Source organism: Ursus arctos, unplaced genomic scaffold (assembly GCF_023065955.2).
Source record: "Ursus arctos isolate Adak ecotype North America unplaced genomic scaffold, UrsArc2.0 scaffold_12, whole genome shotgun sequence".
NCBI classification, from domain to species: domain Eukaryota; kingdom Metazoa; phylum Chordata; class Mammalia; order Carnivora; family Ursidae; genus Ursus; species Ursus arctos.
In genome coordinates this window covers 72216490-72241974 of record NW_026622786.1, presented here as the reverse complement: position 1 = coordinate 72241974, position 25485 = coordinate 72216490, and the positions used below count along the sequence as shown (strand labels likewise).

The following is a 25485-nucleotide window of genomic DNA, read 5'->3' as shown; positions in this document are numbered from 1 at the left end:
TGTGGACAAATATTAAAATATATTAAAATATTTATCTCCATCACATTGCCAGCAGTATTGATGTATATCAGAAAAGATATACTTTTTCTATCAAACAAACTGATGACATGGTCTGTCATTCAAGTAATGGTTCATTATCTTTTTTTTGAAGTATTTATTTTGTTAAACGTTGGTTTTTCATGACTTTTTTTTTTTTAAGATTTTATTTTTTTGTCAGAGAGAGAGAGCAGCAGGTAGAGGGTGAAACAGGCTCCCCACTGAGCAGGGAGCCTGATGCAGGGCTCGATCCCAGGACCCTGGGATCGTGACCTGAGCCAAAGGCAGACGCTTAACCAACTGAGCCACCCAGGCGCCCCTTAATTTCTTTGTCACTTTGTAATTATTTTTCAGAGGAATTTTCCTAGCTATTTCTCTAAGAACTACAATGGACATTTAAATCACAATCTACCTCAGATTAATGCTAACTTCATTCCAGTAGGATGGGAAAACTTTGCTCCAATATAACTGTCCCCCACACCCTTCTTTGGCAAAGACCTACAAAAAACATGTGTCACTGGGTGACTTCCGGTAAATATGATAAACTATTTGTGGTTTAATTACAAGTACGGTACTAATGAGCTGACAGCACATTCCTCAAAGTCATACAAAGTCACAGGAAACCAAGTGCAAAGGTCATGATAAAGATCAGTTTTACTGATTTCTATGCCTAAAGCTCTACATTTCCTCACCTATTCTGTGCAAGAATAAAAACATGGCTACGTGCGCAGGCCCAGGGGAGGGGGGGGGCTTCAGCAAGTCGTAGTACCTCAAAGCAGTTGTGCAAGCTGGAATATATTAGACGTTCAGTGGCCCGTCGAACAGCCCCCTGATGCCGAGTTCATGGGTCACTAAGGAATGGGATGAGCTTCTTCAGCTGAGATAAGACTTAGTAACTCTTCAATGGTGTTTTGTTCATGGAGGCTGAGATGCTGTTCTTTGGCTAGACTGAAGGCCCTCATGGCATATTCTTGTGCCTGGAACAGAATCACAGTTACAAAAAGAAATTGTCATAGGAAAGCTTTACGTGGGGAAGCCCCATCTCTGCTCAACCCAGAAACACGGGAAAAGACCCCTCAGCTTTTCACACCAGCCACTGAGCTCTTGTTGGAAATTTGGGAACGCCCACCAGCCACACACGTGCTGGGTGGGTCCTGGGGGGCCGGAAAAACCCACGTGGCTTGACAAAAAGTAAAAATTAGTACACTTTCCTAGAAGAGTGAGCTCTCTGTTGGATCTTCATCAGGACCCTCTGAACCAGCTCTGGGAGACACAGAGGTGATAGGGGCCATCCTGGGGGCCATGTGGCCCAGAGTTTTCACCTGGACAGAGGTCTCACAGGACATCCTGGGACAGCCAGCCTCTGGGCTGGCTCTTCTTTCCCACCCTCCTTCTCCCACCCTTCCTCACTCCCTCTCTTCCTTCTTTCCAATAAATATTTATTTATGTACTTAAAGATTTTATTCACTTATCTGACGGAGAGAGTGGGAGTGCATGCACAAGCAGGGGGAGCAGCAGGCCCCCTGCGGAGGAGGGAGCCCGATGTGGGACTCGATCCCAGGACCCCAGGATCATGACCCAAGCTGAAGGCAGACGCTTAACCAACTGAGCCACCCAGGCACCCCCCCAATAAAAATTTATTGCACGGCTACTATGTTCCAGGTACTATGATCACAGGTCAAAATTCCTGCCCTCGTGGAACTTACAGTACAGTGGGGAAGAGAGGCAAGAAACAAGACAAACAAGTAAAACACCATCGTATCTTCAATAGTGATACATAGTAAGGGCAAAAATGAAGTAGGAGAGGGGGCTGGGAAGCACCAGTGCCATTAGTGGGGTTTTGCAGCTTTCAATGCAGGCAAAACGTTCGTGGAAAAGAGGATGGCTGAGTAAAGACCTAAAGGAAGTGAGGTGTCAACTTTGATGTGTCCCTATTCTCTAAGAACTTCTTGTAGATGTAACACCCTTCACACGTGCCTTGGGGTGAGGACTTCCTTGAGTTCACAGTAGAAAATTGGATCCTGAACTGTAGGAAAGAGGTTTTGTCCAGTGTAAGCTTGGCAATTCAGTGGAAATGTGTCCTTGCTCCCTAAGCACTCTTATCCCGTGGTAGATAGTGCCCTGGTCTTCACTGTCCCACTCAATTTTAACGTGCTGACTATGAGCTCCTCTAGGTCCTGGTATACAGTAGGAGCTTAGTAAAGTTTGCTGAAGAAAAGTAGAGAGGAAGGGAGGGAGGGGGGAAGGGAACCTTAACTTTTCCATGATACCCACACAGAAAGGCCTCCTCTAGGCAGCCCTCCCTCCCTCCTTCTCTCCTTGCCTGCTTTTCTTTTTCTTTCTAGTGTTATTCACTATCTGAAATTATATCACGCACTAAGTGTTTCCTCGTTTATAGTGACTTCCCCGCCTCCAAGAGAAATTGGGCAAACAGTGGACCTCTCTGTGCTTCAGTTTCTTTATCTGCAGAGTGGGAAAATAATACAATACCTACTTCATGAAGTTGGCCTGACAATCACAGAGGATAGCTCATGTGAAGTACTTAGGCTAGTGATGGGCATGTCCCTAGGGAAGAAGACAATGCAGTTTCCATGGTGCAGGATGGACTCAACAAACGAGAAACATCTCGAGCATCCAGACTGCTTTGACAAGGGAGGGCTTACTCAGAGGGCAAAAGCCAGTGCAACTGGCCAAAACACAGCCAAATTCAACGAGAGGAATTTCTACCTCCATTTTAGACATGGTGCTTTTCTGGGGAAACTTGCCTTTGAAGAATTCATCATCAGGTAATAAAGCATGAACAGGGTTTTCAGAACAAAGATAGTTTTCTGGGGGGCTGTGTTGGATGTAGATTCTCGAATGTTCCAGATTGAAGTCAGGATCTGAATGGCTTCTGCTTCCTGGGCTTCATCTGCAATGGGAAGGGAGGAAGCTGGAACGAAGAAGGAGGCCCTGGGGAGCTGCGGAGCGTCCCCTCAAGGGTGAGCTCGGAGCTGTCAGGGCGCCGGCCTCCCGCACAAAGCACAGCAGCACAAAGCACCACCACGTCCGAGCGGGAGGCCGGCGGTCCCCGGCAGCCCCCCAAAACCTGCTCACCCCCACAGGCCTCAAGGTAGCTATACTTTCTCTCTTTCAGAGTCCTGAACTCTTGATTCCTTAAGTCCCAATGCAGGAAGCTGTCCCAGCGGGATTCCTTGGGTTCCATTCAGCTTCAGCTGGAGAGCGGGAGCCCCCGGGACTTCTGGGAGCCAGCAGCTCAGTCCTCTCCCAAACCAAGGCTGTGTGAGCACCTTGGCCTTTCTGCTTCCCCCAAGTGAGTCTGTTTACGCTTCCTCCCAGCAGCTTTGGGTCCTACTCTAGTGACCCTTTACTGACTTATTATGAGTTATTTGGGGCGGGTGCTTGTAAGCACTCTTTACTTACTATGCTTAGAGAAGAAGACAGAAAGGACACGCACCATAATAACACTAAGGATGGCTGCCTTTGGATTTCTATGATTTCCAAGTTTTCTGCTTTCACATAAACCACCTTTATAATGAGAGAGATCTCAATAAAGTTACTCATTTTTTAAAATCTTTGCTCAAAACAACTCCTCCAAGAAGTCTTCCCTCTTCAACGCCATCCAACTGTCCCCACCTGCTCCTTCTGGGACTCATCTTGTAATATAAGGTGCACTTGTAGGAACTTCCTTCTATTTCATCTAGGTTCTATCCCCTCAACCATGCTGTATGGGTCTTTTGAACAGAAACTAGATCCTCTGTCCACTTTTATTTCGTCTCGGAGGGAACGATGCTGTGCAGCGCCACTCAGCACTCACCCTTTGCTGAGCCGGGGGACAGGCCCATGGGTGACACTCAGCTCTGCCGCTGAGAAGCTCACTGTCCAGTAAAGGAAGAGGAGAAGGCACCAGAACAAATGAGCAGTGTGACTTCAGAGAGTTTACCCTGGCTTATGGAGGGATAACACATTAGAAATGGAGGCTCTGCAGAAATCACGGGGGGCTCCGGTAGGTCTTTCTCTCTCTGCATCTGTCCCTTATGAGCCCCTAGAAAGGCTGTGTGTGAATTCTTCCCAACACTGGTGGAATCTCTTTGATGCCCCCATTTCGGTGTCCTCATCAGCAAAATACAGAAGATGGCACCGATGTGCTCCACGACAGGGACAGTGGCTCTCCCTTGTGGGGACAAGGGCTGTGGATTAGGAGGGGTGAAGTCACTGTTCTGCTTTCCAGGGAGAGCTGCCACTTACCCAAGCCGGTGTCGGTCTCAAATCGTTTGCCCAGTAAGTCTATCTGCTGGATGCGAGCCTGTGAGAGCATTTGGTAGCGATCGTTCAAGTATTTGCTCCAGATCTCAGAGACCTGTTGGGAAAGCAGATGCAATCCGAGCAGCAGTCCAGACCCGAGCCTAGTCTATTTTGCTAGTGGAGAATCAGGGAGAAAGGAAAGTAGAATATATCATGTATCAGACCGTGTGATCTTGGGCAAGTCATTTCATCTCTCTGCGCCTCAAGTTTCTCATGAATGGTCTGACGCCAGTCGTAAGTTAACAGGCCGAAGTACCAAGGCTCAACTCCCACATTCCCCAGCTCACCTTGGTGTACAACGTGTCTGCCAGGTCCAGCTTTTTAAGGCCATAGAAGACATTAGCCAGGTGGAAGTAGCCCCCCGAGGTCCTGATGTCCTCTGTTCCAAATGCACAACTGGCAAAATAAATCTATAGCAAAAGGAAGAAGGGGTGCTTTAGTTCTCCTTGTAAATCATACATCTGATAAAGAATTTGTACACCCAGAATCTGTAATGAACTTTTACAAACGCCCAATTAAAATTAAAGCATGGGCAAAGGCTCTGAGTAGACATGTCTCTAAAAAGATACACCAGTGGCTAGTAACACATGCAGTGATGCTCGACATTACGAGTCATTAAAGAAAAATGCAAAATAAAATCACAAGGAGACACCGCTGCACACGCACCGGGACGGCTCAAAGAGGCAGAAAAGAAGTGCTGGCGAGGATGGGGAGGAAACGGACCCCTCACACACTGCTGGTGGGAATAGAAAATGAGGCCAAAAAAATAATAATAATGAAGAAAATGATGCAGCCTTGGTGAAAAGCGGGTTGGCAGTTCTCAAAAAGTGAAACGGTGAGTTACTGTATGACCCGGCTGTTCTATTCTTAGACGTATACCCGCGGGAAACGCAGGCATGCAGCCACACAAAGACTCGGACACGAATGTTCAGAGCAGCATTGTTCATAACAGCCAAACAGTGGAGACATCCCCAGTGTTCATCAAGTGACAGATGGCTACACAAATTGTGTATTTCCCGATGGTGGATACTACTCAGCAAGAGAAGGAACCAAGTATTGATAGGACGACATGGATGGTCTCAAAGAAATTATGCTAAGTGAGAGAAGTCAGATGAAAAGACCACATATCATTCTGCTTATATTAAATGTCCAGAAAAGGCAAATCTACAGAGATGGGAAGTGGCTGCCCAGGGCGGGGGTCGGAATGAGGGAGGAACTGCAAACGGGTGTGAGGGGCTCTTGGGGTGACGGGAATGTTCTAACACCGGATCATGCTGATGGCCCCACAACTGTAAGTTTACTCCAAATCATTCAGCTGTACACTTAGAGTGAGTGAATTTTATGGTATCTATCCATAAAGATATGGTTGGTTCGTTGCCAGTTTTTTTTTGAAAGGTAGGCTGAAGAATCGAGCTTGAATCTATTTCTTAACTGCGTGGCCCGGCTCAAGACAGCATCTGTGCCTCTGCTTAATTTGTTGTAGGTGAGCATATAGAGAGAAAACACAGATGAAGAAATGTATCAGACAGTCTCCTAGGTGGAAGTAGATGGCACTCTCAAAGTATTTCCCGAAGATAGTTTAATGAAAGGGCTATTTAAAGAGACATCTAGAGGTGAAGGAACCGACGAGAGCTGGTGAAACACCAGGGACTGTCAACAGCAAGAAACTGTTACTGTCCTGACTCCTGAACAGAAAGGGGGAGAGCAAGTCCCCAGGGCCCCACGAGAGCGGGAGCTACGGGAGAAGGCCACCTGCCAGCAGCTGTGGCCACGGAGGAACACTGCCCCTGCCAGAACTGGGATGGAGCAGAAAGGCAGCAGGGAGAGTAGATACCCAACCTCTATCTCCTCCCGACATTCACTCCTCTGCCATGCTTCTCACTCCCAAATCCAACAGAAGCCAGAAGGCAATGGATTCTGGGTTGTGTAGTCCGTAGAGGTCACCCTCCCAGGGCACAGCAGAGCAGAGAATGGATTTGGGGTCAGGGGATGTGGAGACTAACCAGCACAAGAACGTTTCCAGTGGATTTATGGACCTTGTGCAGTGGAGGCAACCAGAGGGAGCTTGCCCAGTGGAGAGGCTGAAGAGAGAACCAGCCGGGGCTGAGACCACCTCCTGACCCGAACCTCATGCAGATTCCGGGCTCAGGAACTTTTCTCTCTAGTCACATTGTCCACTACTGAAATCCTGACAGAACCCTCATTAAATTTTGGAAGACCAGCTCCATCGTCACCCTCCTCCTCATCTTATCCAACATTTGTGCGTAGTTTGATAGTTTATAAAGAATGTCCATATACAAACAGCTCCTTTAACTTTAATAACCGCACTCTGAAGTAGAAACACTGATGTTATATTAAGAATGATAGCAAAACGCTGCACATATGGTGTCCTATGACTAACCTCTCCAGCGACCCAATGAGGCACGGGCGATCGGATGATCTCTGTCTTATACTTGATGACAGAGGTGAATGATTTGTCCGACACTATGTCCAAGAGTAGAAGTAAAGTCCTTCTCTCAAGCACCGTGCTGTCCTACCTTTATTACCCTCAGAGCAATCGGGCTTGGAGAAGTGATGTGACCCGGCCAAGGATACACAGCCCGGAAGCGGAAAGGCTTGAACTCAGGTTGTTACAACCGTGTTCTTGCTACTATCTCACCAGTCAGTTGTCAACAGAAAGTTTTAGGGAAATGCTCAGTCAAAAAAGAACAAACAGGGGCACCTGGGTGGCTCAGTTGGTTAAGCATTTGCCTTCGGCTCAGGTCATGATCCTGGAGTCCCGGGATTCAGCCGCACATCAGGCTCCCTGCTCAGCGGGAAGTCTGCTTCTCCCTCTGGCCCCCACCCCACTTGTGCTCTCCCTCTCACTCTCTCTCAAACAAATAAAATCTTAAAAAAAAAAAAAAAGAACAAACCAAACTAAACAAAGCTGTTCCCAGAAACATTCAGGTGTTATAATTTAGCTTGTTTACATCATTGGCCAGATGATAACGGGCTTCCTCGTAGTTTTCCTTAGCTATATAGAGCAGTCCCAGGTTCCGATGCAGTAAAGAGTGGGTGGCATAACTACATTCAGTTGACTTGAGGACTGTCCACTGGGCTTGGGATAGATATTCCTCAGCTTGGACAATCTGGCCCAAACCTGCCCAAAAGAAGTAAAGAAGGTTATAATTCATACTCTGGCCGGAGGACACATGATGAAATGTGAGTCAGTGCCCATTCATTCATTTATTCATCGCCTCAAACATTTATTGACACACAAAAACTTGCACATGGACATTCATAGCAGCCTCGCCATAATAGCCGAAAAATAGAAACAGCCTAAATGCTCATCAGCTGATGAGTAGGTCCACAACATGTGTGTCCATGAGTGGAGTATTATCCAGTCATAGAAAGGATGTGCCACCACACAGATAAACCTTGAAGACACTTCACTAAGTGAAAGAAGCCAGACATAAAAGGTCACATATTGTATGAGTCCATTGATATGAAATGTCCAGAACAGACAAATCCATAGAGACAGAAAATGGTGGCCAGGGACTGTGGGGAGGGAGAATGGCATGTGACTGCTATTATGGGTATGGGGGTCCATTTTGGGGTGACTAAATGTTCTGAAATTAGATGCAGTGATGGTTGCACAATCTTGTGAATATACTAAAACCACTGAATTGTACTTTAAAAGAGTGAATTTTATGTATGTGAATTGTATCTTGGTTAAAAATATATGTACATGTATACTTAATATCTTTTATGTACCAGGCCTTGTGTTGAGTGATGAGGATTCCAAGATGAACCAAAGCCATTGCCTCTGAAAAATTTACAGCTGGGTTCAGGGAATGCATGTGTGAAATATATTTATAACACAGTATAAGTGCAATAAGGTTTGGAAGTGGCAGAGAGTAGGAGGTGTTTAATTCTATAGATGGGTGGAGGGGACAATGGAATGGGGAGAGGCGTGGTCAATGCTATGGACTGAATGTTGTGTCCCCCCAAAATACATAGGTGAAGCCCTAATCCCCAAAGTGATGGTATTTGGGGGTGGGGCCTTTGGGAAGTACTTTGGTCATGAGAATGGAGCCCTATGAATGGGATTAATGCCGTAAAAGAAGATATACAAGAGGGGTGACCCCTCTCTGCCATATGAGGATAAGTGAGAAACAGGCTGTCTCCAAGCCTGGAAGTGGGTCCTCACCAGACACCGAATCTGCGGATACCTTGATCTTAGACTCTCAGCCTCCAGAACTGTGAGAAATAACTGTTGATTGTTTAAGCCGCCCAGTCTGTGGTATTCGTTACAGCAGCTGAACTAAGACAGGAAAATCTGAGCTGAGTTTTTAAGATGAATAGAAGTTTTCCTGACAGAGAAGGGAGGACGGGCACCGGGCGGTGGTGACACAGACACAGAACGGTGCAGACATGAAACAGGGGGCTGCGTTTGGGGAAGCCTCTATGGTGTGATGCTGGAGCACAAAGCGCGAGGGAGCGAGTGGCGGGAAAGGAGGCTAAGGAGGTAGTCGGGGGACAGGCCATGGAGGGCTGGAGGGCTTAGTAAGTTGCACCAAGGAGCTGGAGGCATGTGGATAAAAACCGGAGGATTTTCAGAAAGGGAGAGAATTGGATTTCGATTTGGAAGGATCTCCAGGAGCCAGGGTGGTGGAGGGACCAGAGGAGAAGAAGTAGAGTGGAAGACTCACTAGAGGACTTTTGAAATAGTTCAGGCAAGGACTGATGAGGGCCTGGACTAAGGCAGTGAGTGAAGATGGAGCAGATACATAAGAGACACAGGAGCTAGAATGGACAACACACGGTTACTAAGTAAAAGGCCCCTTTATTTCTAATACTCAGATACTGTCGAAAACTTCTTGTTTGGTTGTAAAGATGCATAACAGTGTCCTGCCTCCCTGCTTGCCTCCTACGTAGGTTGTCAGAACTGGATAGGAAACTACCCTGCCAGCCTTCCGCAGAGCAGGAGGCATGCTCTGGGTGCGAAGTATTTCCTGTGATGGGTGCTGCAGCAGAAACGGCGCCAGGAAAGGTCGGGAGACGAGGACACAGACCCCTCATCAGTCAATCTTCTGTTCTGCCTGTCCTTCCTCCCAGGGCTAGCTCATACGCAGGCATTACTTACTCTAGCTGTAATCATAGGTCACTGAATTAAAGGAGGAGAGCCAAAGAAGAAACAATAGAAGGGAGGAAACAAGTAACTTCGCTTGACTGAAGTTCAAACTAAAATGGGAAAATACTAGATTAGAAGCAAGAGGCGGAGGCCCAGGATCCTGGCTCATGCAGACATGGCAAGTCATATCTTCCTTCTGGATTTTCTCTATAAAATAAGAGCTTTAGGCTGAGGTCATCCCAAATTTAAAGAAGCAAACGACTCTCAGCACAGGTTATTTACATGGGAAGAAAACTGGCAGAGGGCACTGACGTATGTTGGAAATTTTCACCTTCATCCTGCGGTTTCTCTTTAAGAAGGCAATGCCAAGAAGGAAGGCCCCAAGGCCAAGGTGAAGTAGCAACTAAACAAGCATCCCAAAGGAAAAGGCACACTTGGGAGAAAAACACCCTTGAGGCCCCGAATCCAGAGAGCGGGTATAGTGAGGTGGAGGGACGTGCTGCTCCCAGCAGGTCGGAGCAAAGGCTGGCCAGTGAGTGGGTAAGTTCAGGCATGCCTGCTACCTAGTGCTTGCCTGGACAGGTGTAGGGGTGGAGTGGGGGTACTACATACACACAGTTGCCAAAGGAAGTGAGACTATCCTAAAGGGTCACGTCACTAGCCTATGGAAGAGAAAGAGAAAGGATAGCCAGTTAAGGAGTAAAGGGCTCTTGTCTGCAAGGTGAGACAACAGGCTTACCCTGGGCTGGCAGCTGATCAGAGAGACAGTAAGAGGGAAGACTTTGGAAGGCTTGATGACGAAAGTAAAGGAGCACAGAATAAAGCAGTCACAGATAATCATCGTGAGGCTGGGAGGCACCCAGGGGAAGGAAAGGAATTCGCATTTACTGAGGGCCTGCTATTTGCTGAATGCACACTACACTAGGCCATCTGCCTCTGTGAGCTAACTCTACAACAACCCTGTGGAGTAACTACCCGAGGAGGAACGTACAGAGCAGGAAACTTCATTAGTTCGCTCCACCACACTTTCATTGAAGTTAGAATCTCCACCACTTTGCTGGGTGCTCAGTGCATACTAGTGAATAAAACAGACATGATCTCTGACCACAAAGAGCATATAATAAAGGGAACTAGATACACAATAAACAAAAATAAAGTGCTATGAAGGAAATGAACAGAACACAGTCATCCAAAAAAGCAGGAAGAAACCTACCTTGACTGGATGATTACAGAACAGCTATCTGAGAGGGTGATATCTAAGCAGGTACCCGATGATTGAAAAGAAGCCAGCTATATGTAAGGGAGAAAAAAAGCATTCCAGGCAGAGGGAAGAGTATGTGTAAGAGCCTTAGTGAGAAGAGCCTGATACCTAGCATCACCCACCCAGTACAGAAAGAGTGGAGGGGTCCCTGGGTGGCTCAGTTGGCAAAGCATCCGACTCTCGATCTCAGCTCAGGTCACGATCTCAGGGTTGTGAGACAGAGCCCTCTGTACTCAGCAGGAAGTCTACCTGAAGATTCTCTCCCTCTGCCCCCCCCTTGTGTGCACGTGCCCTCATGCTCTCTCTCTCTCTCTCTAAGTAAATAAAATTTAAAAAAAAAAGAGTTGGAATTTGAACCCAGGTTCCCTGGTTCCAAAGTGCTGACTAGAGTGGGGGAAGATGAGTAAGGTGGCTCTTTGAAGTGTTACTGAAAATATCATCTCTAGTTGATGAAAATTCCAAAGTTTTACTGAAAAGAAAAGGTTAAATACCTGTTATTTTTTCCACTCCAGTCTAGAGGAATCTCTTAGATGAGAAAGAGACATGTGCACAAGGAATGTGATTTATTTAGACTTTCAAAAAGGTTGGCAAGGTTTTCAATGACTGGGGGAGGTATAATGAGAACTTCCATTTAGACGGAACTTTCCAGCTTGCAAAGCACTCTCATGTTCATTACACACAAACTCATTTAATCCTCAAAACAATCCTGTGAAGGGGACTCAGATTCACCAAATGCTTTCCCAGTGCCCCCAGATGTCAGGTTCCATGAGAGGAGTTTCTGAGTACCTCCTCTGTGCTCAGGGCTGTCTGGGTGTGAAGACACTCTGATAGTAGGAACAGGGACAGCCGCAGTTCTCCCTGAGCTGACAGTCTAGCGGGAAAGAGAAACTTTAATTAAGTAATCTCATCAATGGATATGTAATAATTAGTAGTGGTATTTTGGGGTTTTAAAAAGATTTTATTTATTTAATTTTAGATAGAGCTCACACGCAAGATGGGAGAGGGGCAGAGGGAGATGGAGTGAGGAAGAATTTCAAGCCGACTCTCTGCTGACCACAGAGCCCAGGGCAGGGCTCGATCTGATGACCCCGAAATCATGACCTGAGCCGAAACTAAGAGTCGGTTGCTTAACTGACTGAGTCACCCAGGTGCCCCTGGATATATAATTATTATTGAAATAAGTGACTAGAAAAGAGGAAGAGGTTTTTAAAGGGGTACATAAAAAGAAACCTGATCCAGTCTGGAGGCTTGGCGAGGCTTCTAGACAAGGGGGTGGTAACTCTTGAGCCAAGACCTGAAGGATTTGAATAGGACTTATTTAGGTGGAGGGGTGTGGAGGAGAGGTGGGGAGCATCGCTCAAGAAGAGCCTTCCAGAACAAGTAGAGAGGCGGCCAGTGTAACCAGAAGGGAGAGAGAAGATGTAAGATGAGGTGACAGGATTCATAAAGGCTGGACGAGGCTGCATCTCACAGGCTGCTTGGGGGAATCCAGTCTTTCTTTAGTGGAGTGATTTGACCCACATTTTGTATAGAGGCCAGCCTGAAAGGAGGCCAGAGATGTGAAGAGTCCAGTTGTTAGCAAGCAATAGTCCAGTTAAGAAATGATAAGACTTTGGCTAGGGTGAACTTTTCCAAAATCCCACAGCTAGTCAGCATCAGAAACATACAGAACCTGGGCTGTATTTCCTTGTCCAGTGCTCTTCCCAGTAGTTTTGGTGGAGGGACAGTCTGGAATGGGGAGCCAGACATGAGGGGGGTGAGGAGGGCATTCTTGAAGTTATGTGGCCTGGTATGGGGGAGTCAGAGCCCAAACCAGTGAGGAGGGGATCTGTGCAGAAGAAGCAGCCTTGAATGAGGAGTCAGAGCCCCTGGAAGGAGAGAAAGGCATCTGCAAGGGGAAAGAGTAGGGTTGGAGATGGGAGATTGGTTCATACAGGGGAACTGATGAAATATATAGATATATTAATGAAAAAGGAAGGCAGTATTCTCACTGTCACAGAAGAGAACTACAGATATAGAATGGGAGGAAATTAGATTGAACCCTGTGGTAGTGTTGGACTGAATTTAGAGGTACTGGTATGGACCCATAGTCATATCTCTATCTATACAGAGAGAGAGTGGGAGAGGATGAATTTAGAGGTAATATGTGTATACATTATTGTATTTACACATATTCCCTAACTCTGTCCACCGAGAAGGCATGGGAGCAACCCTACCTCAAGAGCAAGGCATACGTCTAGTGTACAACTCTTGCCTTCTGAATTCCATTTTTTCACTAAAAACATCAAGGCTCGTTGGAGGTATGTTCCAGAAAGCAGGATGGTAATTGAAGAACCATGGGGATGAGTCGAGGAGCCATGGAAGCCACTTTGAATGGGCTGCCACCTGCCGGATCGGGAATAACCTCACACCAAATTAATGACAGTAACAGATTATTAATCCTTGACTAGGACAGGGAACCAAGAGTTCATACTGATATAAATAAATAGATGAATATATTGGAAGTCTGATGGGATGGGATATTTATATAGTTTCAGAAGACCTCCCCATAAAATACTTATTAATCGTGAAAAGGAGGAAGAGTATACAAAGAAGAAGCCTGGCAGATATCACCGTAATAAAGTGACTTAAATGAGTGTCATCAGGAATGGAACAAACTGAAAACATGTGCCAACCTGCAGGATGGGGCGTGAACAACACGGCAGCACTCCTGTGACACTCCCCCCGAAGACACATCGCCTGAGTGCCGTCGTGAGGGAACATCGGGGAAACCCAAATCGAGGGACGTTTGGAGAACACTGGCCTTTAATCTGAAAAGTGTAAGACTCCCACAAGTCAAGGAAAGACTGAGAAACTATTCCAGAATGAAGGAGACTAAAAACACATGGCAACAAAATGAAAAGCGTGATTTTGAGCTGTATGCTCCTGTTGACAAGGTGCAATTGGGAGGACTGCGGAAACGTTGAACCGCTCAGCAGAGGATAGTAGACGCCGGGGGTACAGTGGGTATGAAGGAGAACGTCCGTGGGAACGCGTCAGGCAAGCAACTCACCCTCCCATAGCTGGGGGAAAAGAGGTTCTTTGTACTGTATTTCCAACACTTTTGCCTTTTAAAAGTTTGCTTTTTAAAAAACACAGTGGCTATTAAAATGGATAAAGTGGTTGTACAGTAAGTAAAACACTGCAGATGCTCAGAAATGCTAATTCCCCTCCAAGACGCTCACTCTCTTCTTGTAGCACCCGCCACGCGGGATGGAGCGCCGCCGAGCCTGTGCTTCCCACTCTCACCCGCAGCGTGAGCTACTCGTTCTTGCCTCTCCCAGCCGCAGCAGCAGGTCCCCAGAATCCCGTTGGAACCACGTGACCCTGACACAAAGCTAGATAAAGGCAAATACCACACTCGAGCTGAGTCGACACAACTCTCCTAGGAATTTAGCACTGGGAATCAGATGCTAACTGCTCTACTACCCTCCGTGAATCTGGAGGCCATGTAAATTCCACGGAGATTCCACTACATCTGATATTCGGGGGAGCTGTTTCCACGGTAGGCATAGGGCAGAAAGATCTGGTCTGCAGAGATGGCAAATAAAGCGGATGCAGAGATAAAAGCAGAGACAAGACACAAGGCCCGCGCGAGAGAGTCTGTTACAACATTCAGATTCTAGGACCTCAGGAAGCCTCAGTTCCCCTGGGACACTCCAGGGTCCTCAGAAATGTCCTCCTTTGGCTTAGGCCAGCCGGAGCGGACTTCTGTCAGTAGTAGCCAAAAATGGATGACATCCGCTTCCCCACCTTGTGCCAAACCTTACAGCAACACTGCTCTTTTCTAAAAGGTATCTCGGTGCCGTTGCCAAGGCTGTTGACTGAACCCAGTATAGTACTCCTTAAGGGGCTGGGGGGCGGGGGTCTCAAGTCAATTCGCTTACCAAGGCTCGCCTCGGCCAGCAGCAGGTAAGCAGGCACCAGCTCCACGGAGCTCAGGCCGTGCACGTCCATGCGGAAGCGAAGCGAGTGCAGAGCTGCTGGAACAGCAGCTTCATGTTTTCCTTCAAAGAGGTATTTCTGGGCCACGGTGTAGCAGAATTCAATCAAATGCTTCTGTGGAAGAAGAAAACTAGACCATGTGAGGCAGTCTAAAGGTCAAAGGTGGTGGTGGACACGGGTACACGTGGGGTAAGGCCACTATCTAATGAACTGGTTGAGGGCACCTAGTTAACCTGCCTGTATTAAGGTGGACATGAGACCCAAAATAGGTGATATAAAAAGGGAAACCCGGACTGTGAGGGCCTTGAGGTCCAGGAATAAGTGTCTTTTCACCTAGATTCATTCATCAGCCTGAATGAGTGCTCAGTATAAAGTTATTAAGCAAATATTATTTTTGTGTTTATAATAAAGTTGTAGTTTAGCAAAACTATCATGTCTCTGGACATTCTAAAACTTTCTGACTTTCTATTTGAGTTGTAATTTTGAGAGAAACATCTTTTCCTCTGGAGTTATCCTGCTTAGCGAGTATCAGAAATAACTTAAATTTTGCATTGTTCCAAAGCCCTTCTCAAAGTGCCACAACACTAAAATTGATGACTCTGGTGTTTTGAGATTTATGGCTTATAAAAGCCTAATTTTTTAAGAAAAACTGAAATGCCATCAATGCCGTAATAGAAGTTTTTAAATCTCCTTTATGAATTCACTAGTGTATTTATACACCATTTTTGACCTCCTACTATGTACGTATGCTCTTATCAATATACTTGGCATATGCGGATGTTATGGCTGAATTTTGTTCCCCTCCCAAACTCATATGCTGAAGCCCTAACCCCTAGTACCCAAGAATGTGACTGCATTTGGAGACGGAGCCTTACAGAGGTGATTAAGTTAAAATGAGGCCATTAGGGTGGCCCCTGATCCAATTTTACTGGTGTCCTTATAACAGGAAGAAATTTGGAAGACACCAGGCATGCACGTGCCCACAGGAAACCAAACCTGCTGACACCTACCCTTGATCTTGGACTTCTGGGTTCCAGAATTGTGAGAAAAAAACCATTCCTGTCGTTTAAGCCACCCCGCGTGTGGTGTTTTGTTACAGCAGCCCTCGGGACCTAATATGGTAGGTATTCAGTAACTATGCGGAGAACGACTGACTGAGGACATAAAGTCATAAAACCAAGTCTCTGTCCTCAAACAGGTTCCAGTCTGGTGATCCCGACGCGGTACACCCTTTGTCCTGGGCGGTTTCGGGGCCCCGGGAGCTAGGCCTGCCCCAGCCCCGCAGGACCCACCTGCCGCTGCTGCAGCTGCTGCAGGCCGTGCCGCCGCTCCTCCTCTGAGTTGTAGAAGGGCATGGAAGTGCGCAGCGGGATCAGCAGCTGACATATCTTCTCATGGATGCTGCTCCAGTCCGCTCTTTGGTGAACCACACCACTGACAATAAAAACACGGACTTCGTTATCTTTCTCTTTGGCCTGGCCTGAGATTCTAGCGGCCCCACCGCTGGCCTCGCCCTAAAAACTAGAAAAGGGAGCCCAACACGTATCAGGCAGGGAACCCAACGCCATTTCTGACACAAATCTCTTTTCTTTCACGTGGTTATTCGATGGTGTAACGACTAGCGGGGGTGGGAGGCTGTTGTTTCTTCAGGCACAGGTCACACTCTGAAGTCACGTGGTGACGCTGGGGCTCTTCTGGTTTTCTGCTTCGTTAATCACCACAAAGTTGACTTTTAACCCAGCCTTGTTCTAAGGCCATTGTCAGAATATCTGAGCATCAAAGCTGATGGGCGTGAGGGTCTTTTTTGGGGGGAAGAGAAAGGAATTTCCATTTGCTGAGGCTCTAGGAGACGCTCTGCTGTCATGGGTGCCACTGGGTTGCGTGGCTCTGGAGAGCACCTCTGACATGGTCTTCTGTGTTCCAGGGGCACACTCACACCAGCACACCAGGAACGGCCCCCAACCCCAGTGGTGCAGCAGGTGCTTTTGCTAGTAACTATTTAACTTTTTGAGAACAAAACAAAAGCTATTTCAAAGATAAGGAAGCATAGGAGTGGAGAGCCTAAGGAGTTATGCTCAGCCTATACTCCAGAGCCCGCTGATTTTTAGCTCTCCAGAGGGAAGCACTGTGACAGTTTGGTAGAAAGCTTTTCCGAGTTTTACACACAGTTTTACATACTAAACTAAATACAGTTTAATATTTTTGAACACTTAATTGGACAGGACCGCCGTCCTACAGAGAATCCACTCCCATTCCTTAAAAAATCGCCTCTATGACTGATTCCCAAATCTATTACCCGATTCTGACCCTTTCTCCAATTATTTTTTTACACTTTTAAATTGATAGATAACTCACATACCATAGAAAATTCACCAATTTAAAGTATAATTTAAATTCAGTGGTTTTTAGTATAATCACAAGGTTGTAAAACCATCACCCTATCTAACTCCAGAACAATTTCATCACTCAAAAAAGAAACTCCATGTGTTCTAGCTGGTTCTCTCATTCTTTTCTCCACCCACTGGTGCCCAGAAACTACGAATCTACTTTATGTATTTGCCTGTTAAGGACATTACATATAAATGGAAACAGACAATATGTGATCTTTTGTGTCTGGTTTCTTACACTTAGAATAATGTTTTCAAAATTCATCCATTTCATCGCATGTATCAATACTATATTCCTTTGTACTACTGAATAAATATTCCACTGTATGGCTGTATCACTTTAAATGTTTATCCGTTCATCAGTTGGTGGACATTTTTGTTGTTTCTACTTTTCGGCTATTATGAATAATCCTTCTATGAACATTTGTGTATAAATTTTTGTGTGAACGCATGTTTTCAATTCTCTTGAGTATGTGCCTAAGAATGGAATTGTTGGGTCATATAGTAACTCTATGTTTAACTTTTTGAGGACTGCCTAACTGTTTTCCACAGAGGTTGTACCATTTTACAGCCCAGCAGTCATATAGGAGGGGTTCACTTTTTCTATATCTTTGCCAACACTTGTTACTGTTTTACTACAGCCATTTAGAGTGTGTGAAGTGGTACCTCGTTGTGGTTTTATTTTGCATTTCCTTAGCAACTAATAGCGTTCAGCATCATTTCATGTGCTTATTGACCATTTGTGTATCTTCTTTGGAGAATTGTATATTCAAATCTTCTGTCCATTTTTAAACTGGGTCTTTTATCTTCTTATTGTTGAATTTTTAGAGTCCTTTACATACTCTAGATATAAAATCCTTATCCGATATATGATTTGTAAATATTTTCTCCCATTCTGTGGGCTGTCTTTTCAGCTTGACAGTGTTCTCTGATGCACAGAAGTTTTAAATTTTGGTGGAGTCCAACTAATCTATTTTTTCTTTGGATCCTTGTGCTTCTGGTGTCATATCTAAACTGCTGCCTAATCCCAAATCGCACAGATTTCCAACTATGCTTCCTTCTGAAAGTTTTATGTTTTTAGCTCTTAAATTTAGCTCTTTTTGTCTATGGTGTAAGATAGGGGTCCAAATTCATCTTTTGCATGTGGCTATGCAGTTATCCCAGCATCATCTGGAAGGCACCAGTTGAATGGTCTTGGCACCCTTGTTAAAAATCAACTGACTATAAACGTACATGTTTATTTCTGGACTCTCAACTCTAATCCATTCACCTATATGCCTATCCTTATGCCACTACCACACTGTCTTCATTACTGCAGCTTTGTAGTAAAATTAGAAATTGAAGAGTATGAGTCCTCCAGCTTTGTTCTTTTAGAAGACTTTTTAGCTATTCTGGGTACTTTGTATTTTCATTTAAATTTTAGGATTAGTGTGTCCATTTGTACAAAAATGACAGAATTTTGTTAGGGATTGCATCAATAGATCAATTTGAAGTGTTACTATCTTAATAATATTAAGTCTTCTAAACTATGAATATGGAGTATCTTTCCATTTATGTGGGTCTTTAATGTCTTTCAAAAATGTTTTTTAGTTTTCAGCGTATAAGTCTCACCCTTCTTTGGTTAAATTTCTTTCTTTTTTTGATGCTACTGTAAATGGAACGGCTTTCCCAATTTCATTTTCAGATTGTTCATTGCTAGCATGTATAAATACAACTGATTTTTACACATTGATGTTGTATTCTGTAACCTTGCTGAATTCATTTATTAGCTCTAATAGTTTGTGTTTTTTTCATAGGTTTTTTAGGGATTTCTCTGTGTAAGATCATGTCATCACCAAATAGAAGTACTTTTACTCCTTATTTTCCAAGCTGGATGTCTTTTATTTCATTGTCTTGCCTAATTGCCCCAACTAGCATTTTTAGAGCAGTGTTGAATAGAAGTGATGAAAGCAACATTTTTTTGCCTTTTTTAAAAATATTATGTTAGTCACCAAACAGTACATCATTAGTTTTTGATGTAGTGTTCCATGATTCTTTGTTTGAAAGCAACATTCTTGTCTCATTCCTGATTTTTTGGGGGAAAGATTTCAGTCTTTGATCACTAAGTATGATGTTAGCTTTGTGCTTCTCCATAGGTTATTCATTGATACCCTTTACTAAGTTATGAAAGTTCCTTTCTATTCCTAATTTGTTTTTATCACAAAGGGTATTGGATTTTATCAAATGCCTTTTTTTTTTAAGATTTTATTTATTTATTTGACAGAGACACAGCCAGTGAGAGAGGGAACACAAGCAGGCGGAGTGGGAGAGGAAGAAGCAGGCTCACAGTGGAGGAGCCTGATGTGGGGCTCGATCCCATAACGCCGGGATCACACCCTGAGCAGAAGGCAGACGCTTAACGACTGAGCCACCCAGGCGCCCCTATCAAATGCTTTTTATGTATCTATTATTGTGTGGTTTTTTTCTTCTCTTCTGTTAAGATGATGTCTTAAACTGATAGTAGTATGTTGAACCAACCTTGAATTCCTGGGAGAAACGCCACTTGGTCATGATGTATAATCCCTTTTATATGCTGCTGGATTTGGTTTGCTAGTATTTTGTTGAGAATTTTTTGCATCCGTATTCATGAGGTATATAGATCTGTAGTTTTCTTGTGATGTTTTTGTCTGGTTTTGGTATTAGGATAACACTTATCTTATAAAAGGAGTTGGGGACTTTTTCTACCGCTTTTATTTTTTTGGAAGAGTTTTTAAAGAATTGATATTAATTCTTCTTTAAGTATTCAATAGAATTCACCAGTGAAGTCATTTGGTCCTGGGCTTTTCTCTGTGGGAAGTTTTTGATTGCTAGCTAAATCTCTTTAGTTATAGATCTACTCAGAAATTTTTTTTTTCTCTTGAGTCAGTTTTGGTAGTTTGTGTCTTATAAGGAATACATTTCATCTAGGTTTTTTTATATGCTGGCATACAACTGTACATAGTATTCTCTTATAATCTCTTTTTTTTCTGCAAAGTTGCTAGCAATGTCCCCACTTTCATTTCTGACTAGTAATTTGGATGTTCTGTTCTTGGTCAATCTAGCTAAAGGTTTGTCAATTTTGTTAACCTTTTTAAAAAACCAACCTTTGGTTTTGTTGATTCTCTATTGCTTTTCTATTCTCTATTTCACTTATCTCTGCTCTAATCTTTAATATTTTCCTCCTTCCACTAGCTTTGGGTTGAGTTTGCTTTTCTTTCACTAGTTTCTTAAAGTGTAAGGCTAGGTTATTGATTTAAAATCTTCCTTCTTTAATAACGTACGTGTTTACAGCTAGAAATTTCCCTCTGAGTACTGTTTTCACTGCATCCGTAAGTTTTAATATTTGTGTTTTTGTTGTCATTTCATTTCAAAGCATTTTCTAATTTCCTCTGTGATTTCTTCTTTGACCCATTTGTTGTTTAAGACTGTGTTATTTCCATACATTCATAAATTCCTCAGATTTCCTTCTGTTATTGATTACTAACTAATGTCATTCCACTCTGGTTACAGAACACACTTTATATAATTTCAATCCTTATAAATTTATTGAGACTTGCTTTATGGTCTAACACATGGTCTGTCCTGGAGAACGTTCCATATGCACTGGAGAAGAATGTATATTCTGCTGGTGGTGGTGGTGTTCTATAGATGTCTGTTAGGTTTAGTTGGTTTATAGTGTTGTTCAAGCCTTGTATTGCCTTGCTAATCTCCTGTTCATTATTTACAGTGGAAAACTGAAGCATCCAACTATTATTTATTTCTTCCTTCAATCTGACAGTTATTACTTCGTACATTTTGAGATTCTGTTTTTGGGTACATAAATCAGGAATTTTTGCATTTCTATTGCTTATTGTATATTTTTACTCAAATGTGACTAAGTTAACTGTTTGATTCCAATTACACATATTCTAAAACTGGTAACAACAAGCTAGCACAGGGCCAGCAAAGTTTTTCCGTAAAGGGCCTAATAGTAAATATTTTAGGCTTTGAAAGCTACATGGTCTCTGTTGCAAAAATTCAACTCTTTTGTTGTAGCAGAAAAGCAGTCATAGATAACATGTAGCTTTGTTCAAGGCTCTCTCGCCCTCCTTCCTTCTGGCGTAACAGAAATGCAATAAGGTATTTTCTTTATAAAATGCAACTGCTATCACAGAAATGATAAAAGCATTAACAAAATTTTTATATAGAATTATTGTAAACAAATCAATAAAAGCACTTAACAGCCAGGATATAGAAATAGTTGAGTTCCATAGGGTATTTATTAAATAGGGGCTTCTTGAGTAATTGTGTGAGCAATGGAAATATTAATTTACTGAACTACCTAGACTTTTTTTGACATATCTTGCTTTTCCAAATAAAATGAGCATTATTTATATATTCATGAGCTCCTTCCTTATTCGTCTGTTTCACCCCTAACACCCAACACAGGGTCATGCATAAAGAAGGAGTTGAAAATTATGTTTTCGATCAGGGCTCATAATCAAGTAGCTTGTGAGCCAGACGTGCTTTGTTTGGCCATTATCATGTTTTTAAAACTGAATTTGGATGTCATTAGGCAGGACACTCATTCTGCAGTTTACCACAGATTCTACTGTCTCCTGCTATGGAATACCACTTCACTGCTGTTTTCTCTTCCTGGCCAGTGAAAGCATTTTAATTGGTGCCCCATATGTTCAATAAAAGGAAAACTTATTTCAAATTACTCTTATCTATATGCTGTGATTTGCTCACTATAGTACTGAAGCCTCTTTTACCTGTCTGTAATGTTTCAGTGCGTACTTTACTAAAATTGCCTTTTCTTACAAATGATCAGTTCCCTGGGAACATTCTCACAATGCAATACAGAACAATATGTGCAAGATTACACAAACTGTATAAAACTGATATATGTATAGGAAAAGGATATAAGGAAATCAATCAAAATGTCAGGTCATTAATCTCTGGGTTGTGAGATTATGGATTATTTCTCTTCTTTATTTTTTATATTTTCAAGGTTTCTACAGTGAGCATGGGTTACATTTACAAAAGGAAAAAACTCTTTAGCAGAAAAAGAAAAAAAAAAAACTTTCACAAATTTGGGTTGACTGTCCTTCCTGCTCCTTAAATTAGAACGAGGAGAAAGAATATTTATTGAGTGCCAACTTGGTCTCAGGCATGATACTACATGCTTTACATTCAACCACAAAAACTCTGTGTGGGAGGAGTATTAAAGCCCCCATTTCTGAGATACAGAACAATTACCTCAGTTTTCTTTTATGGAAAAAATCTTGAAATCACCAGGACACAAGCATATAGAAATCTGGAGATTACATGCAAACAAAGAATCATGGAACACTACATCAAAAACTAATGATCTACTGTATGGTGACTGACGTAACATAATAAAAAATTTAAAAAAAAAAAGTAAGAAAGAAGAAATCTGGAGAAAAGAGGTGGCGTGGGCTGGGGGGGGAGGAGAAGACCTTAAAGAAAATTAAAGGCAGTGAAAAAGAAGAAAAGAAATAATGGTGGATAAAGGCACAGGAAATACTTTATTCATGCATTCATCAAATATTTAGTTTCAACTATTTCAAGACACTTTGCAAGAGACTGTAGGGTATACATAGATGGGTTTGACACAGATCAAAAGATACCATATGTATGACAGTCCTTCTATATGCCTTCAACATAATATCCTGCCTCAATGGAACACAATAAAATTGACATAACACACTTGCCGACAACTGAAATGAGGAAGGGAAGTAAGAGTCAACTGAGAGTAGAGAGTGACTACAAAGTGAGTTGAGAGGAAGAAGGAATTACTTCTGGCTGCAGGGATGAAGGCGAGAGGGAAAGAAGTAGATGCTCATATCAGCCAAAGGACTCTCACCGCTCCCCTGAGTGCCAGGCTGGTACTTGAAGTTGTTCACTAGCCATCTCTCCCAAGTGACCTGAAGGCCCTAAACTCTGTGTCCACAACCCAATCTGTCACCCACCACCACCTCCCTCTGTGTTAATAGGTTTACTATCCAATCAGAAGTTTGCTTATTCAACAAATGATCACCGAATGTCCGGTATGTGCGACCACTAGGTTCAGTAAAAGACACAGATATTAAACAAGTAAACACAAAATTAAAAAATACAGGAAAAACGAAGAAAAAGGTGAGACAGAAAAATAAGAGGAGTATTTTCAGAAGGACCTTTCTGAAGAAATAACATTTCTGAGAAATGAAGGATGAGAGGGCCCTAGGAAGATCTGTGGTTGAAACGGAGGTTCCCAGCAGTGAGGACAGCCTAGGAAAAGAAACTGAGGTAGGAAAAGACTTAGCAAATCAGAACTGAAAGAAAACCTCTATAATTACATCAAGGAAGAGAGGGGGTGAGTGTGGTGGGAAATGAAGGTAGAGAGCTAACTGGGGCTTTGTAGTTTCTGCTATAAATTCTGAATTGTATTCTACATGTAATGAAGAAACAGCAATGAAAACACAGATGTCATCCCTCCCTTCATGGGATATACAGACCTAGTGAGGAATACAGAGTATTAAACAACTGATTTCAATCTGTTCATAAGTTTTAGGATAGGGAATATATACAGTGCTGTGAGAGCACTGAGGAGGGACCCCTAATTCAGTCTGAGGAGGTATATTCACTCTCCACTGAGACCACTACAACAAATTCTTAATCAGTTATGCAGCCTCCAGGGTCTACCTTCCAATTTATCTTCCACACTGCTACCTGTCATCTTTCCTTAACACAAATGAGAGCCCATCAAAACCATCCAGGACCTCCCAGAGGATAAATTCCAAACGTCTACATCTCATGTCGCCATTTGGCCCTAACCTGTATCTTCTTGGTTTAAACTCTACTACTACCTACCACAATGGTTTTTAAACTTTCTTTTTAGTAATACATTTTATCATTACAAACACACATAGCCACATAAAACACTAGAAAGTTTCAAGAAACAAAGTAGGATTACTTTGATACTTTCTATTTTATTCTACTTTTTTTCCCCTAAAATGTTTGTTGATTTATTCATGAGGGGATTTATTCATTCAATGGGTCTAGTCTGCAATTTGAAAATCAGTGACTGCCTCCTCCACTACTACCTTCTCTAATCAGCTGTGAACAAACCATTCTTTCACCCTTTACCCAAGTAGACCTGGACACCAGGAGTACTCTGCCCTTCTGTCTTCGTTGTTCATTCACCTAGCAATTTCCTTCTGACCTTTCAAGAATCATCTCAAATTTTTCAGAGAAACCTTTCCAGATATTGCCCCAGTCATCACGCTTCCATCCTTAGAGGTCCCATGAAATAGCACACCCTGAGTGACAGTACTTGTCATGCAGGGTCTATTATAATGACTTTTCAAAAACAAGTTAGTCTGCTCTGGACTAGGTTTCTGGACATCAACAACCTAGCTGTTTTATCTCAGGTCCAACATAGGGTCTCATCGGAAGCAAAGGTCAGGGGGATGTTACGTTGAATAAATGAAAACTCACCTCATTTTCTCCTACCCTCCCCACACTCTGACCACCTTGGCTGTGCACTTCTTTCTGTTGCTCCAGCACACCAGTCCTTCCTCCCTCCGAGCCTTCCTCTTCCCCCAGCATTAACCAGGCGCACTGCTCCTACATCATCTTCAAATCAATATGTACCCTTCGAAAGGCCATCTGCCCAACCTCCCATCACGTTTCCTTTGTCCTTATGGCATCTATGACTCTCTGAAATGATCTTTTCTTTTTATTTACTTATCTATGTTCCTCATTAGTATGTTAGATCTTTGAGGGGGCACAGCCCACCAAGTATCCCCCAGTAACTTCGGCTGCTAGGACCATGCATAGCGCACGGTAGGCGGTCAACAAAACCTCTGGTGACGAACGAGGGAGCGGGAGAAGAGGCAGACACAGAAGTCTTAGGGACCTGTCTCGAAGCCCCCTTGAGTGTTCCCTGGCAGAGCCGGTGCTATGGCTTAAGCAAGGCAGCCAGGTGCCACATGTCAGGGCCTACCAGTAATAAGTGACCGTGCAGGCCGTGCACACCCGCTCGGCCGGGGCTTCGCACACCTCGCAGCAGAGCCGGCGCCCCTTGGGCACGGCCAGCGGGTAGATGATGTCCATGCTGCCGCCAGCGGAGTCAGTCTCCAGGACGGTTGCCCGGCGAGGAGACGCGGGACGCCGGCGTCACGTGACCGCCATCGGGCAGCCTCGGTTCCAAGATTTCAAGCGCAGGGGGGAGGGGCGTGACTCCACTGACATCTAGAGTGTATTTGTGGGGTTGAAAAACGACAACACAAAACTCCTTCTCGTTAAGTCCCGAAGGTTAAATGGCCGAGCAGTCTGACTTCACTGGAATCTAAGTCCAGAAAGGCCGATAGGGCGGCCGGTGGGAGGCAGAA

At 43.9% G+C, this 25485-nt stretch overlaps 1 protein-coding gene across 2 annotated transcripts; it reads right to left on the bottom strand.

Annotated features, from left to right (window-relative positions):
• Nucleotides 1-513: 513 nt before the first annotated feature.
• On the bottom strand, nt 514-25291 carry ZMYND12 (zinc finger MYND-type containing 12). 2 transcript variants are annotated; one of them, XM_026498351.4, is made up of 8 exons: nt 25098-25291; nt 15995-16136; nt 14645-14816; nt 7314-7483; nt 4629-4751; nt 4285-4396; nt 2802-2947; nt 514-1013 (listed from the first exon to the last, which is right to left on the bottom strand). In XM_026498351.4, the coding sequence occupies exons 1-8, from the start codon at nt 25205-25207 to the stop codon at nt 888-890; spliced, it is 1101 nt and encodes a 366-aa protein (XP_026354136.1). In that variant the 5' UTR covers nt 25208-25291; the 3' UTR covers nt 514-887. The 2 variants fall into 2 exon arrangements, with proteins under 2 accessions (XP_026354136.1, XP_057166705.1); XM_057310722.1 differs by lacking the exons at nt 14645-14816; nt 25098-25291 and having other exon boundaries at nt 15995-16296.
• Between the last annotated feature and the right edge of the window lie 194 nt (nt 25292-25485).